This window comes from Drosophila montana, unplaced genomic scaffold (genome assembly GCF_035044405.1).
Source record: "Drosophila montana isolate Dmon_TW-CO22-7 unplaced genomic scaffold, ASM3504440v1 contig_3848_1, whole genome shotgun sequence".
NCBI classification, from domain to species: Eukaryota; Metazoa; Arthropoda; class Insecta; order Diptera; family Drosophilidae; genus Drosophila; species Drosophila montana.
Window position 1 is genome coordinate 1698950 of NW_026998720.1, and position 13198 is coordinate 1712147.

Below are 13198 nucleotides of genomic sequence, written 5' to 3' on the forward strand. Positions count from 1 at the left end.
CAAATATAGATCTACTTTCTCAAGCAGTTGGGCAACCTTGTTTCAGCTGTCATTTGCAAAGTCCGCTGTTTTAATTTCGTTCCTTTGCTTTTCAAACGTCAAAATCGTTAGACGTGATTTGCAGTTTTAAGTCCGGTGAACGCAATAAATTTGCTTCCAATTGAAATTTGAAAAGTCAAGCGCTATAAATCTAAGGCGAAATGTCATCCCAACCAGCTGGACGTCCACCGCTGAATGATGAGCGCGTGAACGCGTTATCCAGTTATCGCACCAAACTCTTAGAGCATCGCGAAATCGAGTCGCGCTTGAAATCGCTGCGTGACAAGCACAAGGAGCTGCATCTAGAATTCCAGAAGTCCGAGGATGACCTGAAGGCACTGCAGAGCGTGGGCCAAATGCTGGGCGAGGTGCTCAAGCAGCTGACGCCGGACAACTTTATAGTAAAGTCTGCCAATGGGCCACGCTATGTGGTCGGCTGTCGCCGGCAGTTGAACAAGGCGAAGCTTAAGCCGGGCACACGAGTCGCCCTAGACATGACCACATTGACCATAATGCGCTATCTGCCACGCGAGGTGGATCCACAGGTGTACAATATGACGCACGAAGATCCCGGCAATGTGGACTATTCGGCCATTGGTGGTCTGGGTGATCAGATACGCGAGCTGCGCGAGGTCATCGAGTTGCCTCTGATGAATCCCGAACTATTTATACGCGTTGGTATCAATCCGCCCAAGGGGTGTCTTTTGTATGGTCCGCCCGGCACTGGGAAAACGCTGCTGGCACGCGCCATTGCCTCCCAGCTGGATGCCAACTTCCTGAAGGTCGTCTCCTCGGCCATTGTGGACAAGTATATTGGTGAGAGTGCACGTCTCATACGCGAGATGTTCTCCTATGCACGCGACCATCAGCCGTGCATAATTTTCATGGACGAGATCGATGCCATTGGCGGGCGTCGCTTCTCGGAGGGCACCTCAGCGGATCGTGAAATACAGCGCACGCTCATGGAACTGCTGAACCAAATGGATGGCTTCGATGCTCTCGGCCAGGTTAAAATTATAATGGCCACCAATCGTCCGGACACTCTGGACCCGGCACTACTGCGTCCCGGTCGCTTGGATCGCAAACTGGAAATACCCTTGCCCAATGAAATAGCGCGTCTCGATATACTGAAGATTCATGCAGCCCCTCTGTCCAAACAGGGCGAGATCGACTACGAGGCGGTTGTAAAGCTATCAGACATGTTCAATGGCGCCGACCTGCGCAACATTTGCACCGAGGCGGGTCTGTTTGCACTGCGCGAGGATCGCGAGTATGTCATTCACGAGGACTTCATGAAGGCCGTGCGCAAGACTGCTGACAACAAGAAGCTGGAATCCAAATTGGAGTACAAGCCACTTTAATTCAGCAGATACATCTTATAGACTAACGACAAATGTAATTTATATATGATATAAAATTTAGAGCTAGATAGCTGAATTGCTTACTTTATTTCTATGATTTTAGTTAGCGAATTCCACTCTTAGGCATGGAAAATGCATGGAATGGGATTGCAAATTAACAAAAAGAGGTGGAACACAGTTTTCTACAACGTAATGTACTTGAACAGATCTATATGAAAACTTATTTGAGATATGTTTAGTCGATTACAATTCACTGTCAAGGGTGATTATGTCATGGAAAATTAGTGGAACCATTTGCTATAAAACAAAATGTAGGAAAATATTTCCTGCGGTGGTTTTTCTTGCATAATTTCTATGGTTAGTTGTTTTTTTATAGCATCTACTTGAAAAGATCTAGAAGAATATTTTTGTGCACAGTATTTAATCGATTTTAGATAAGTCACTGTTAAGGGCGGAATTCTCAAGAGAGATGGAGGATTTAGGTTCTATATGCGAACGTTTAATATTCTTTCATAGGGCTTAAGTGTATGCTCAGAGTCTTTACATGCAAAAAGGAGCGGTATGTGGTTTCTCGAATGTTGACAAAAGCACGCCTACAGGCGGAAAATGGGTGAGAAAGCAGACGTTAGATATTTAATAAAAACAAACAATGAACTATTTAATATGACATTACAAGAATAGGATTTAGTTACTTGTACTATGACCTTTAGCTACAACAATACAGTGGATCCCGGATTCTCGTAATTTGCCTTTTACCAAATTAGTCAGTTTTAATATGTTAAGTGCTTTAATTATGCTACGTATGCGATAAGGACGAAGCTTAATTAAGAGGCAATAAAATCGTTGCCGGTGCGTGTCAGTGCCATGCAACACCTGAAGGCGGCAACACGCCGCATACGCGCCTCCTGGCGGACGCCTCGACTGCGCAGCTCCTGGACACTGACCAGTCGCGTGGTGATGGGCTGTTTGATTATTGCTATAGTGCAGAATATTGTGTATGGGATCTTTCCGTGTTGTTTCGATTTCAAGCACAAGAAGTTTGTGTTTTGCAAGACTTTGGCCATTTACTGCTTTTCTGTGGCCACTTTAATTGGCGCGTTCTATGTGACTCAGATATGGGTGGCATATAGCGAGAACAAAATCGATCTGCGCGATCCCATTCAGATCTATTGCTATATGAACCTCTGCGTGGCGCTGATCAACTATGTGACCCAATGGGCCATCGTACCGGAAATCTTGAGTTTTCAGAACAGTTTGCCATTATTCAGCACCATCGACTTTTTTACCATCTCACTGAGATCAGTGGGCCGGGCCATGTCTCTGGCCAGCCTCAAGATGTTTGTCCTTCCGCTCCTGATGCATTTGACGCTGATTGTATACCAGAGACATAAACAACCCGATCTTAGTTGGATAGGCACAGCCAAGATAATGCTGCCCATCTACTTGGGTAACCAGCTGAACAACTGCTTCTTTGGCGGCATTGTGATTACCAAGATTGTGCTGGTCGCGATCAACAGGCGATTGCGTGAGATTCTCAACGAGGTGAACAGATTGCAAACACAATTGGAGTTGCTGCTGCACAAATCCTACTATCGTATACAACGCTTCTGCGACCTGGCCGATCGTCTGGATGAGCTGGCGTGCAAGTATACGCTGTCAACTGGTTACTCCATGAACTATCTGCTGCTAACCGGCATCTCGCTAGTCTCATCCATGGCCATTAATTTGATTATCACAACGCTGGGCTTCTACACGCAATATCAAGCCGTTGCTGATCATATTATGCTCGAAGAGGCCTATGATATACCCCGAGCATTGGCACATTTTGTCTTTTTGGTGGTTCCGTTCACAGAAATATGTTTGGTGGCGCGCGTCAGTCAACAAGTGCTAGATGAAGTAGTTTGCCGAGTTGTCTGTAAAATTTAAATAAAACTATTCGCTTTCTTGCAGGCTAAGGAAACAGGTGACTTGCTGCAGCGCATCAATTTGGAGCACGCCGACGTGCGCTTCAAGCAAGTTGTGGATGCATTATGGCTGGAAGTGAGTACAATTAAATACAAGTTGATGCCAATGGGTCTGCTAGAGCTGGACGGTTCGCTGATCAACAAAATATTCTCAACAGTCGCTGGCTTTCTATTGTTTCTTATACAAAATGATCTAACACAGCGATTTTCGCTGAAATAATATTTGTTAATTTATCAGCTTTAAATTCAAAACGTTTCTGGCGTCAATCGATAAAAGTTCACTTACTGCTTGTGGTGGCTGTGCGATAAGTAACTAGGCACTTACCAACACTAAGTTTTCGGGTTACGCAACACTGTTTGTTTGCATCGAACGGATGATTGTAAATAAAAGCATTAAAATGCAAATGCGCCTTTTTATTTTTAGTTTACAAAATTAGAGCATAAGTTAAAAGTGAACACAATGGCGCGCATTACATGGCGCACAAACTCCACACAGAGTCTAGTGTAAGTGTGAGACCGGGTGTTCGATTATCTGTCTGTTGTGCATATGTAAACTTTGTTATTCTACCGGCAGCTCCACATTTCGCCTACGCTGGAGCTATATGAACCATTGCTGGCACTCGCTCACCTTCAATGCACACATGAATTCCAGCTATGCCACCGACGTGTGCATGACGCCCATCTTCTGGGTTGTGGACAACTATACACACTGTCTGGGACCAGTATGTAATGGCTTTTCAATTTGTTTACAAGCAGCTCATAGGCAGCGATGCCGCTTCAAAAAAGCGGTATTCAATGTTAAAAATGGCTAAAACAAGCTAAATAGCCAATTCCAACTGGAAAATAGCTGAATTGGCAGTACTGCTCGCAGATTATATATTCACTGATATACACTTGCAGAGTTTGAAAATTTGGTCATACAAAAAAAACTATATACACATGTTCTTGATCTGTATCAACAGCCAAATCTGTCTGTCTGTTTCTGGGCAAACTAATTTAATAAATTTAATCCGCTTTTAACTTTTTGTATTTTTGAGATATCTAAAAGTAACTTTTCTTTTTAATTATTTTTAAGCCCATCGAGCTGTATGAAATACCTATCATATAATGTCTAACTCCTTTGGCCAACCCTCAGCTAAAAGTTCTTTCTTGTTTGTACTTTCAGTTCTTCGTTGTGGGCGTGGCTATACTGACTACTGCCGTTGTGGGCATCGCCTATTGGATTGGGCTGCCCTTTTGGTGGGCCAAGAGCCAAGTGGCAACGATACTGCTGCTTATTGTGGGCAACTGGCTGCTCCTAAACATTATTTTCCATTATGTGATGGCTGTGATAACGCCCGCTGGACAGCCCCCAGAAGGTGTTAGCCATGTGGAGGCCGTCAGCATGTGCACCAAATGCATTTCCCCAAAGCCGCCGCGCACGCATCACTGTTCCGTGTGCAATCGCTGCATATTGAAGATGGATCATCATTGTCGTGCGTATAGGGTCTGACTTCCCTCTTTGTACTGTTTATAGCAAAGTTCATTTTTAGCTTGGCTTAATAACTGCGTGGGTTATGCGAATCATCGCTACTTCTTTCTATATATGCTGTACACCACGCTGGGCTGCCTGTTTCTTATTGTGTGCGGCCTGGAGATTGGCTACAAATATCTCTGGCTGGATCACAGCGAGCACTGGACGGAATTGGAACCGCTCGAGGGTCACCCAGTCAAATTCAATCTAAGCGGACATGCTATACGTGTTGTACGTTTATTCAATCCAAATATTATTGCAACTCCCTTTATATATATGTATATGGTTTGCAGACGCATCCGCATGAGTACGATGACATCCTGTTGCCAGCAGCTGTGCATCATTTGCCCACGCCCATGGCAGACACGCTGGCTGACTCCACGCCCACACGGCGACGCATTTTATGGTTTATGGCCGTGACCAATGTGGCAGTGGTGATTGCCCTGGGCACCCTTTGCACCTGGCACGCCAAGCTCATCACACGCGGCGAGACCAGTGTGGAGGCGCATATTAATGAGGCTGAACGCAAAAGATTCTTACAACTCAAACGCATTTACGTTAATCCCTATAATTTTGGCACCAAAAAGAATTGGAAACTATTTCTGGGCCTTGTGCGTGGCAGGTAATTCCTGTCGTTAAATACATACTTTTACTTCACTAACACAATACACTTTCTTTTCAGATCGTTTTGGCGCTCCGTGTTGCTGCCCTCGTGGCACAGACCCGAGGGCAACGGTCTTAGTTTTCATACTGTGCACGACGCAATCTTCGAGGATGAGTGGCCATAGTGCTTGTGCGAAGGATTGAAGCTTTTGTGATGTCATCTTAGCGAATTAGTTAAATTATTAGGCTTAAGTCAAGCATTTCCATTAGGGTGGCATGCCACGAATATTTATTAGTCATCTATTAGTAAAAGCTAAGACTCGATATTCAACGTTTCCATAGAGATTATCAGCTAGATATGTGTATGTCCTAACCAAATAAACGGAACTGCCGCAATTTACAAGCTTAAAACCTGTTGATTGGATACGTTGCTAGGATATGCCTTGTGCGCCGGTATGGCAACTTGTTGCCAGGACGCCAATTTATGTACTTTTGGGTTTAGTCGATACGAAGAGCTGAGTTGAAGGGAAGCAAATTTATATTATCCAAAAATGTCCAAGGCTTCGGGCTCGGAGGACGAGCCGTTGGTGCCAGATGACTTTGATGATGACTTCTTCAGGGAGCTCAGCGATAAGATACCCGAGGTGAGCCGCATCTTTACGAGAATCAGGACGCTCTAACAATTTCGTTAAACATTTGCAGGCAACCAAGGCGTTGCGTCAAAAGGATACGCCCAACAATGCGGACAATGTGCAGCGTCTGCTCATCTGTGGCACACGCTACAAGAATGATCTGCGCATGGAGGAGGGTCGCTCGCAAGAGCTGCGCGAACAAATAGCTGTGCTCGAGGAGCGTCTGGAGAATGCGGCGAACATAAGCAAATTGGATATGGCCACCATTGAGCAGCTGCGTGGGGTTATAGGTGAGTGTTTAGAGAGAGCAACGATCGTCTTGTCTATCATATATGTTGCCTGCACAGAGGGCGCTTGGAAGCAGAAGGATGCCTCCCAGATACGCGAGCAGTCGGCACAGGACGAGGTGTTGAGTCTGCGTCAGAAACTGGATGCCGCCGAGCAGATGATCATACACCTTAACGAAAAGGGTCGCGCCAAGAGCAGCAAGCGGGATGACAGCAAAGAATGTGAAAGACTCAATGATGAAATTAAGGAGCTAAACAAGCGCCTGCAGTTGCAACGCGCCTACGCGGCGGAGGTGGAGGCCACCATACAGGCGCTGGAGGGCAAAAACAAGGAGATCCTCAAGCTGCTGGATGTAAGTATGAAATAAAGCTGATCGATAGACACTGCCTATAATAGATATCTGCCGGATCAGGAAACCTCCAGCGATGCGTGCAATTTGAAGCGCAAGAGTGATGCTCTGTCCAAGGAACTGGCTGCCATGAAAAGCGAGGAGACCAAATATCTGGAGCAGATAGCACACATCAAGACGTCCAATGAGCATCTGACCAAGGTCAAGGTGCGTCAGAATTTGCAAATACTCTCGCTGAAGACGAACATGGAGCATCTGAATACGCTGCACAACAGCACCTGCAATAAGCTGGCCAAGATTACGGTGGATCTGGACTATACGGTGCAGGAGCGGGACAAAAATAAACGTGCCTTGAATCAGCGCATTAATCTGCTTAAGGTGCGTGAAGATGAGCTCATCAAGCTGCGCCAAGACAACGCCAAGCTGGCCAAATCACAGGAGACCATCGCACGCAAATATGGCGGTCTGGAGATGTCCAAGCAGGAGGTGGAGCAGGAGAATATGCGGCTCAAGTAGATGTGCCACATCCTCCATAATATATATGGAATACATTAAATATTTTGCATTTACAGAACCCAGCTGGGCACCCAAGACAAGGAGCTGGAGTCCATGCGTCGTGTGGTGCATCATTTCGAGAAGAACAATGAGAATCTGATCAAGGAACGCGATGTGCTCAAGCGAGATCTGCAGGGCGAGCATCAGAGCGCTGAGAAAAACGTCGCCCTATATCAGGAGTCCCAGCACGAGGTGCGCGCGCTCAAGGACATCATCAGCAGTATGGACTTGAAGCAGAAAAAACTGCAGGAGGACTTGAAGAAGCAGAAAAAGGAAAATGCCAAAAAGCTGGACGAGATTCAGCAGTGGGTTGATAAAGTCGATCTGTTCCAAAGTAAGTGTGCTGCTGTATTGGAAAATTCTATTAAAATTCATGTCACATCCTATTACAGATGAAATTCATCTGAAGGAGAATCAAGAGATCGAGCTGAAGCGCACGATTAGCGATCTGGAAACCAAGTGCTCTAAGTTTCAGCAGCAGCACGATCTTGTGTCCAGCGAGCGGCAGGGTCTGCAGCGTTCGCTGCAAGCCGCGGACGAGGAGCGGCAAAAGCTGCGGGATCAGTTAAGCAATCTGCAGTCACAGATCGAGACGCTCAAGGGCAAGATTAGCTATCGGGATGGTGAGCTGAGCAAGCTTCAGCTGCAAATTGATCGCATGGAGAAGGAGCGTCGATTGCTGCGCAACGATGTGCGGCATGCGCAGCTGGGTCAGCAGCACACCAAGGCGGAGCTGCTGGACAAGCGCAAGGAGAACGATCGTCACGCGAAATCGCTGCAGGAGGACGAACAGCGTTTGGCACGCCTGCGCAAGGATGTCGACAATCTGATGAACGAGAAGAACTCGATCAGTGCGGCGCTGACCAAGCGCAACGAGGAGTACTTCAAACTCCAGCACAATTTGGAGAATCTGCAGACCGCCCACGATCAGACGGAGCGTCAGTTGCTCCAGTGCCAGGACGATATGCGTCTAATGGGCGTCGAGATTAAAAACTTGCGCACGGAACGCAATGTGCTGCGCGCCGATCGCGAAAGTGCCGCCGATCTGCGGCAGGAGCTGCTGCAAATGCAGCGCCTGCTCAACCAGGAACGCATCAAGGCGCGTGCCCTGCAGGACGAAATGATGACGCCCATGAATGTGCATCGCTGGCGTCTGTTGCGCGGCAAGGATCCGGAAAAAATGGATTTGCTCGAACGCATACACATCCTGCGCAAACAGCTGCTCAGCCAGAATGTGGCTGCCCTGGAGCAGGAGCGGGCGCTGACTGAGGCGCAACAGCTCTATGCGGCACTCAAGGAGTTCATGCTCAAGCTGCCCAGTCACAAGGTGCAGGCGGAGCTAAACACTGTCAAGGTGGGCGTGGCTGCTTACGTTACTTTACTACTTACGTTACGTTACTGTTTACGGCCTTAGTCTATGATGTGCCTACTGGCAAATATTTTTAGTATTCAGTCAGGTTCTATTCTGTGGGAGAGTTTACAGTTTGCTAAAGCCAAAAAACGTTCTGGGTCCTCCATGGCCACATTATTTATCTTTTCTATACTTGTCCTATTTTTTATCGCGAGTCTAGTAGAATTGTATCCCATGATTTGACTTCAGATTATAGAAGATTTTCATCCATGGTCACATTATTCAGTTTCTATATTCCTCGTCTTTTTCTAATAGCATATTCTAATGAAATATACATCCATAGACATAATTCTACCTCAGATTATAATAGATTGTCCTCCTTGGTCACATCATTTAGCTTCTATATTCTTTGTCCTGAGCATTATTCCACTTATATCTAAAAGTTTTCATATATCCACAGAATAAAAGAAAGTAACAAAACCCTCTTCATATTAAAAATATAATCTGTTCGTAGTAAATAATAGTTTACATATCTTCGTATTCTGCCGCTTTTGTGGCCTTGTTTCGCCTGCAGGCCTGCGTATCCGCCAAGGATCGGAAGCTAAAGGTGCTCATGGCCGAGCTGAGTGCCCGGGAGGCTGGCGAGAAATGCAACGCCCAGCAGCTGGTTGAGCTGCGCGGCAGCCTGGCGCAGACCAAGACGCAGCTGCTGGAGGAGAAGCGACGCAAACAGAAGCTTCTGGAGGAGCGTCAACTATGGGAGCAGATGCAGGCGCATTGCTACTCGGCACCGGCGCAGCTGCCACGCACCCTGGGAGCCGGCTTCAAGGTGATCAGCACGTTGCTCTAGAGGATCGCCTAAATAAATGCACATATACCAGCTAAAAGCTACAGTCGTTGGCTTTCCTTTCAAGCGGTGGAGTATGCAAAGTCGCCGCAAAGCTCGCTGGAGCCCATGTGGAAGACCTGCTGGTGCTTGTGGGCACGGCCTTTGCGCGATACGGAGACTATTTTAAGTAGCTGATCGATCGCTGTGTTGGGCTGCTGCAGCAGTTGCTCCTTTTGGATCACCTGCTGAAACTCATCAATGATGAATTCCCGCGACTTCAGATCAATCTCATTGATGGCCAGCTCGGCTCGCATCGCCTTCACCTTGCGGCGCTGCCGCTGATTGATTTGCTGCTGCAGCCAGAGACGCTTCACCGTATCGGGATCGGGCATATGCTGTAGCTGCTCCTTGAGCGTATCGTATAGTCGCTGTATATCCTGCACCCGACGCTCCATATTGCCACGCTCCACGCTGAGCCGTATGTTGCGCTTGAGCAGCACCTGTATTTTGCGTATCAATTGATATTTACACGGATCCTTGCCGATTAGCACACGCCAGCGATGTATGCGATATGGATACTTCATCTCCTCCGTGAACGCGGCCACGTGCAGGCGTTCACGATTGAGCTGACGCTCGAGCCGCACAACCTCGTGGCGCATGTTGGACGTATCGTTGAGGGCACGTCGCAAGCACTCGTTGGACATGGACAGATTGGTGATCTCCGTTTTGAGCAGTCGTATATCGTCCACCCGCTGATTGTACTGCATGGTGCCGCGCTTGATTGCCAGCTGCATCATGGCGAGCCGTTCCTGCTGGACGCGCAGCTCGCCGTTTCGTCGTACCATTTGCTGGCCGACCAGTGTCTTTTCCTTGTTGACCTCGTCCAGGCTGATGGTGATCTGTTTGAAACGCTTCTCATCCTGCTCGATGGTGTGCTGCAGCTGCTCCCCATGCATCTTCATCTCGGTCAGATCGGTGCGCATGCGCTCCAGCTGGCGATCCTTGGCATGAATCTCGTTCTGCTTGTGCTTCACCAGATTGTCCAGCTGATCGATGCGATTCTTTTGCATGACTATTTCCTTCTCGTTGGTGGCCAATTGCTGGCACAATTGATTGATCTGAAAGCTGAGCTTGCCATTGATATCCTCCAATCTCTGCCTCGCCCGGCCGCACATGTCCAGATTCTTCTCCAGCATTATCTTCTCGTTGTGCACAAATTCCATTTGTTTTTTGGCCTTCAGATAGCTCTCGTGCTTATGTTCCAGCTGCTCCCTAACTTCCGCCAGTTTCTCCGTCTTTCGTGCCATTTTCCCTGCAAGTGCAACATGCGTGCGTGTGTGTGAGTCAGTCTCTGAGTGTGTGTGTGTCTGTTTATGCCACTTACCTTCCAATGACTCGATTGTCTTGTTCAGCTCATTGCCCTCTACCTGCAGCTCGTTGACCTCCCTCTTTATCTTATGTATTTTTATATCCTTGTCGTCCAACATTTTGTTCGCCCGACCCAGCTGGATTTGCACATCCTGCATACGATTGCGTTGCACGACCAGATCGTGCCGCAATACAGCCATCGCATCGTTATGATTTACCATCTCCGTTTGCAACTTTTTATAAGACCGTGTGATATCCTCCTTCTGCCGTATCATATCCTCCAGTTGCCCGTTGGTCACCAACAGTTTCTTTTCGAGCGCAGTCAGCTCGTTACTGAGAACAGTGAGAGAAAAGTTGGGGAGCTATTTATGGTGATTGATTGATTGACTGACAGACCGATTAAATGACTTGACTCTCTGTTTGACTTGCTCGTTAACTGACTAAATGAATCGCTGACTGATTGATTGACCGATGGACTAACAGAAGGTTTGATTGACATAATGAATGATTTAACGACACACTAATTGGTTAACTTACTCACTAATTAACAGACTGATTGACCAACTATAAGACTGACTGCTTGATTTAATGGCATATTGATTGACCGATTGACTCACTGCTCGTCGAACTGACTGACTGTTTGAAGGTACTATTGAAAAAATTGAAGATTATTTGACAAACTGGCGATCAGACTGATTGATTGGCTCACAGCCTGACTGATTGACAGGCTGTTTATCAATGCACAGCTCGAACTAGAAAGCTTACACTAAGACGGCGTTTTAAAAAATATGCTCCCACAAATCCATCTTTATGTTGACTGACACTTACTTTATGTACGTCTCCTGCTCAGCGTATTCGGCGTTCTTCTTGGACAGCTGATGGAATCGACGATTGAGCAGCATATAGATTTCGGCTTTCTTTTTCTTATCGTTGTGACTTAGTCGAATTGCTCGCTCCAATTCATCCTTTTTGTGCAGCAGCGCTTTATTGGTGGATTCCAAATTTTTGAGTACCGCATTGGTGTAACGTTGCTCCTCGTCCATTTGATGATTGATCTTCATCAAATTGTAGTTCTCATGCGAGAGCCGATCGATTGCCTGTCCTAGATTATTATTAAGGGTCGAGGTCTCATGAAATTTGTTCTCAAAAACGTGCATATCCTGATTCACTGCATTCAGATACTCCAGTTCCTTGCGCTGACTGATGACCTTATCCTGCAGGCCCTCCACAATTTGACGTTTCTTGTGCTCTAGGCCATATAAATCCGATTCGAGCTGCTTAACGCGATGTTGCTGAGACTTAATCGTAGTGCGATGATCTAAAATGATGGCCTCCAGGGAAGCGGCATAGAAGCGATTCGTTTCCAGGCGCTTTTGGTATTCTTTCAGCTCTCTGGCCAGACGATCCCGTTCCCGAAAGACAACACCGCGTATGCGCATATCCTTGCTGAGAGAGGGAGAGCGAGAGAAAGAGACCGTGAGTGAAAGGGAGATCTTAATTGCAACTCTATAGTACTTACGTATAACGATTGTCATTGGATTGCAATATCTTGGCATGATTTTCCTTTGTGGTATAGTCCACTTGAGTGTTCCGCGCCAGGGCCTCGCGATATTCGACCGCATCGGCTGTGCGCCAGGCCTCGGCCAACGATTCGCGCAGTCGCTTCATCAAATTATGTGAATCGGCAGACGCCTCAATGGCGAGCTGTAGCTTTGTATTTGCGGCATCGACTTTCGCCTGCGTGTCCTTGGCAGCTTCCACCTCGTCCACGTAGTATGCATGCAATCTGGCCAAAATGTCCACGAAGCGCTTCACCTTGCTGGCCACAAAGGTATTTAAAGGCACCAGATGCTGCACCAGCTCGTACGATATGCCAAAGAAATCTTCGTTCAAATCCTCAATCAGATCCAATTGCGCTGCATCCACCTGGTCGGCGTATTTTTCATCGTGCATCATTGTACGCCAATAAGTCGACTCCGATTTTTCAACGGTTTTCTTTTTGCGCAGCTTCCGGTCCGGCATGGTCGTCCTTTAAGAATGGAGTGCGACAAATATGAAAACACGTGAAACTAATGCAACAGCAAAAATAACTGCAAAGCAACGAAAGAAATTGGTAAAAAGCGCGCAAAAAAAAAAAAATAAAACACGCCTATGAAAAATTCAAAACAAACAATACGAACAGAATTAAAACGCAAACTAACTTCAGTCTCAAATAAAAAAAAAAACAGAAATTTGTTTTTACTGAAGTTCAGATTGGCATGCGTAAAAGTTAGTAAGTACTATTAACGCACAGTTGGACTTAATATTTAGTATAGTGAGTATATTATGTATATATAGTATATTATG

The 13198-nt window shown here is 46.6% G+C and overlaps 5 protein-coding genes across 6 annotated transcripts; 4 read left to right on the forward strand and 1 right to left on the reverse strand.

The window, feature by feature from the left end:
* Positions 1–53: 53 nt before the first annotated feature.
* Rpt4R (Regulatory particle triple-A ATPase 4-related) lies at positions 54–1476 on the forward strand. Its single transcript, XM_064696964.1, has one exon. It carries the CDS (start codon positions 201–203, stop codon positions 1398–1400), a length of 1200 nt encoding a protein of 399 aa, XP_064553034.1. The 5' UTR covers positions 54–200; the 3' UTR covers positions 1401–1476.
* Positions 1477–2264: 788 nt separating this feature from the next.
* On the forward strand, positions 2265–3649 carry Gr97a (Gustatory receptor 97a). Its single transcript, XM_064696811.1, has 2 exons — positions 2265–3296; positions 3351–3649. Exons 1-2 carry the CDS (start codon positions 2265–2267, stop codon positions 3582–3584), a joined length of 1266 nt encoding a protein of 421 aa, XP_064552881.1. The 3' UTR covers positions 3585–3649.
* Positions 3650–3716: 67 nt separating this feature from the next.
* Positions 3717–5883, forward strand: LOC135438383 (palmitoyltransferase ZDHHC16). The gene is made up of 6 exons (XM_064696683.1): positions 3717–3868; positions 3939–4086; positions 4530–4839; positions 4897–5108; positions 5171–5499; positions 5560–5883. The coding sequence occupies exons 1-6, from the start codon at positions 3825–3827 to the stop codon at positions 5663–5665; spliced, it is 1149 nt and encodes a 382-aa protein (XP_064552753.1). The 5' UTR covers positions 3717–3824; the 3' UTR covers positions 5666–5883.
* A 99-nt stretch (positions 5884–5982) lies between these two features.
* Positions 5983–9505, forward strand: LOC135438382 (cilia- and flagella-associated protein 58). Its single transcript, XM_064696682.1, has 7 exons — positions 5983–6124; positions 6183–6402; positions 6460–6752; positions 6813–7261; positions 7322–7638; positions 7697–8658; positions 9230–9505. The coding sequence occupies exons 1-7, from the start codon at positions 6032–6034 to the stop codon at positions 9503–9505; spliced, it is 2610 nt and encodes an 869-aa protein (XP_064552752.1). The 5' UTR covers positions 5983–6031.
* On the reverse strand, positions 9141–12995 carry LOC135438381 (cilia- and flagella-associated protein 58). 2 transcript variants are annotated; one of them, XM_064696680.1, is made up of 4 exons: positions 12372–12995; positions 11681–12298; positions 10869–11185; positions 9141–10796 (listed from the first exon to the last, which is right to left on the reverse strand). In XM_064696680.1, the coding sequence occupies exons 1-4, from the start codon at positions 12872–12874 to the stop codon at positions 9565–9567; spliced, it is 2670 nt and encodes an 889-aa protein (XP_064552750.1). In that variant the 5' UTR covers positions 12875–12995; the 3' UTR covers positions 9141–9564. The 2 variants fall into 2 exon arrangements, with proteins under 2 accessions (XP_064552750.1, XP_064552751.1); XM_064696681.1 differs by lacking the exons at positions 11681–12298; positions 12372–12995 and adding an exon at positions 11249–11328.
* Between the last annotated feature and the right edge of the window lie 203 nt (positions 12996–13198).

What these genes read in the sequence shown, in the direction of transcription:
- Gr97a (XM_064696811.1), top strand. Translation starts at nt 2,265, where the DNA reads ATGCAACACCTGAAGGCGGCAACACGCCGCATACGCGCCTCCTGGCGG. An exon ending in GTCAACAAGTGCTAGATGAA is followed by an intron (nt 3,297 to 3,350) that starts GTAGTTTGCCGA and finishes GCTTTCTTGCAG; the next exon opens with GCTAAGGAAACAGGTGACTT.
- Rpt4R (XM_064696964.1), top strand. Translation starts at nt 201, where the DNA reads ATGTCATCCCAACCAGCTGGACGTCCACCGCTGAATGATGAGCGCGTG.
- LOC135438382 (XM_064696682.1), top strand. Translation starts at nt 6,032, where the DNA reads ATGTCCAAGGCTTCGGGCTCGGAGGACGAGCCGTTGGTGCCAGATGAC. An exon ending in AGATCCTCAAGCTGCTGGAT is followed by an intron (nt 6,753 to 6,812) that starts GTAAGTATGAAA and finishes CTGCCGGATCAG; the next exon opens with GAAACCTCCAGCGATGCGTG. An exon ending in CGGAGCTAAACACTGTCAAG is followed by an intron (nt 8,659 to 9,229) that starts GTGGGCGTGGCT and finishes TTTCGCCTGCAG; the next exon opens with GCCTGCGTATCCGCCAAGGA.
- LOC135438383 (XM_064696683.1), top strand. Translation starts at nt 3,825, where the DNA reads ATGGCGCGCATTACATGGCGCACAAACTCCACACAGAGTCTAGT. An exon ending in AACTCCACACAGAGTCTAGT is followed by an intron (nt 3,869 to 3,938) that starts GTAAGTGTGAGA and finishes TTCTACCGGCAG; the next exon opens with CTCCACATTTCGCCTACGCT. An exon ending in GAAGATGGATCATCATTGTC is followed by an intron (nt 4,840 to 4,896) that starts GTGCGTATAGGG and finishes GTTCATTTTTAG; the next exon opens with CTTGGCTTAATAACTGCGTG.
- LOC135438381 (XM_064696680.1), bottom strand. Translation starts at nt 12,874, where the DNA reads ATGCCGGACCGGAAGCTGCGCAAAAAGAAAACCGTTGAAAAATCGGAG. An exon ending in TCCAATGACAATCGTTATAC is followed by an intron (nt 12,299 to 12,371) that starts GTAAGTACTATA and finishes TCCCTCTCTCAG; the next exon opens with CAAGGATATGCGCATACGCG. An exon ending in GACAATCGAGTCATTGGAAG is followed by an intron (nt 10,797 to 10,868) that starts GTAAGTGGCATA and finishes TTGCACTTGCAG; the next exon opens with GGAAAATGGCACGAAAGACG.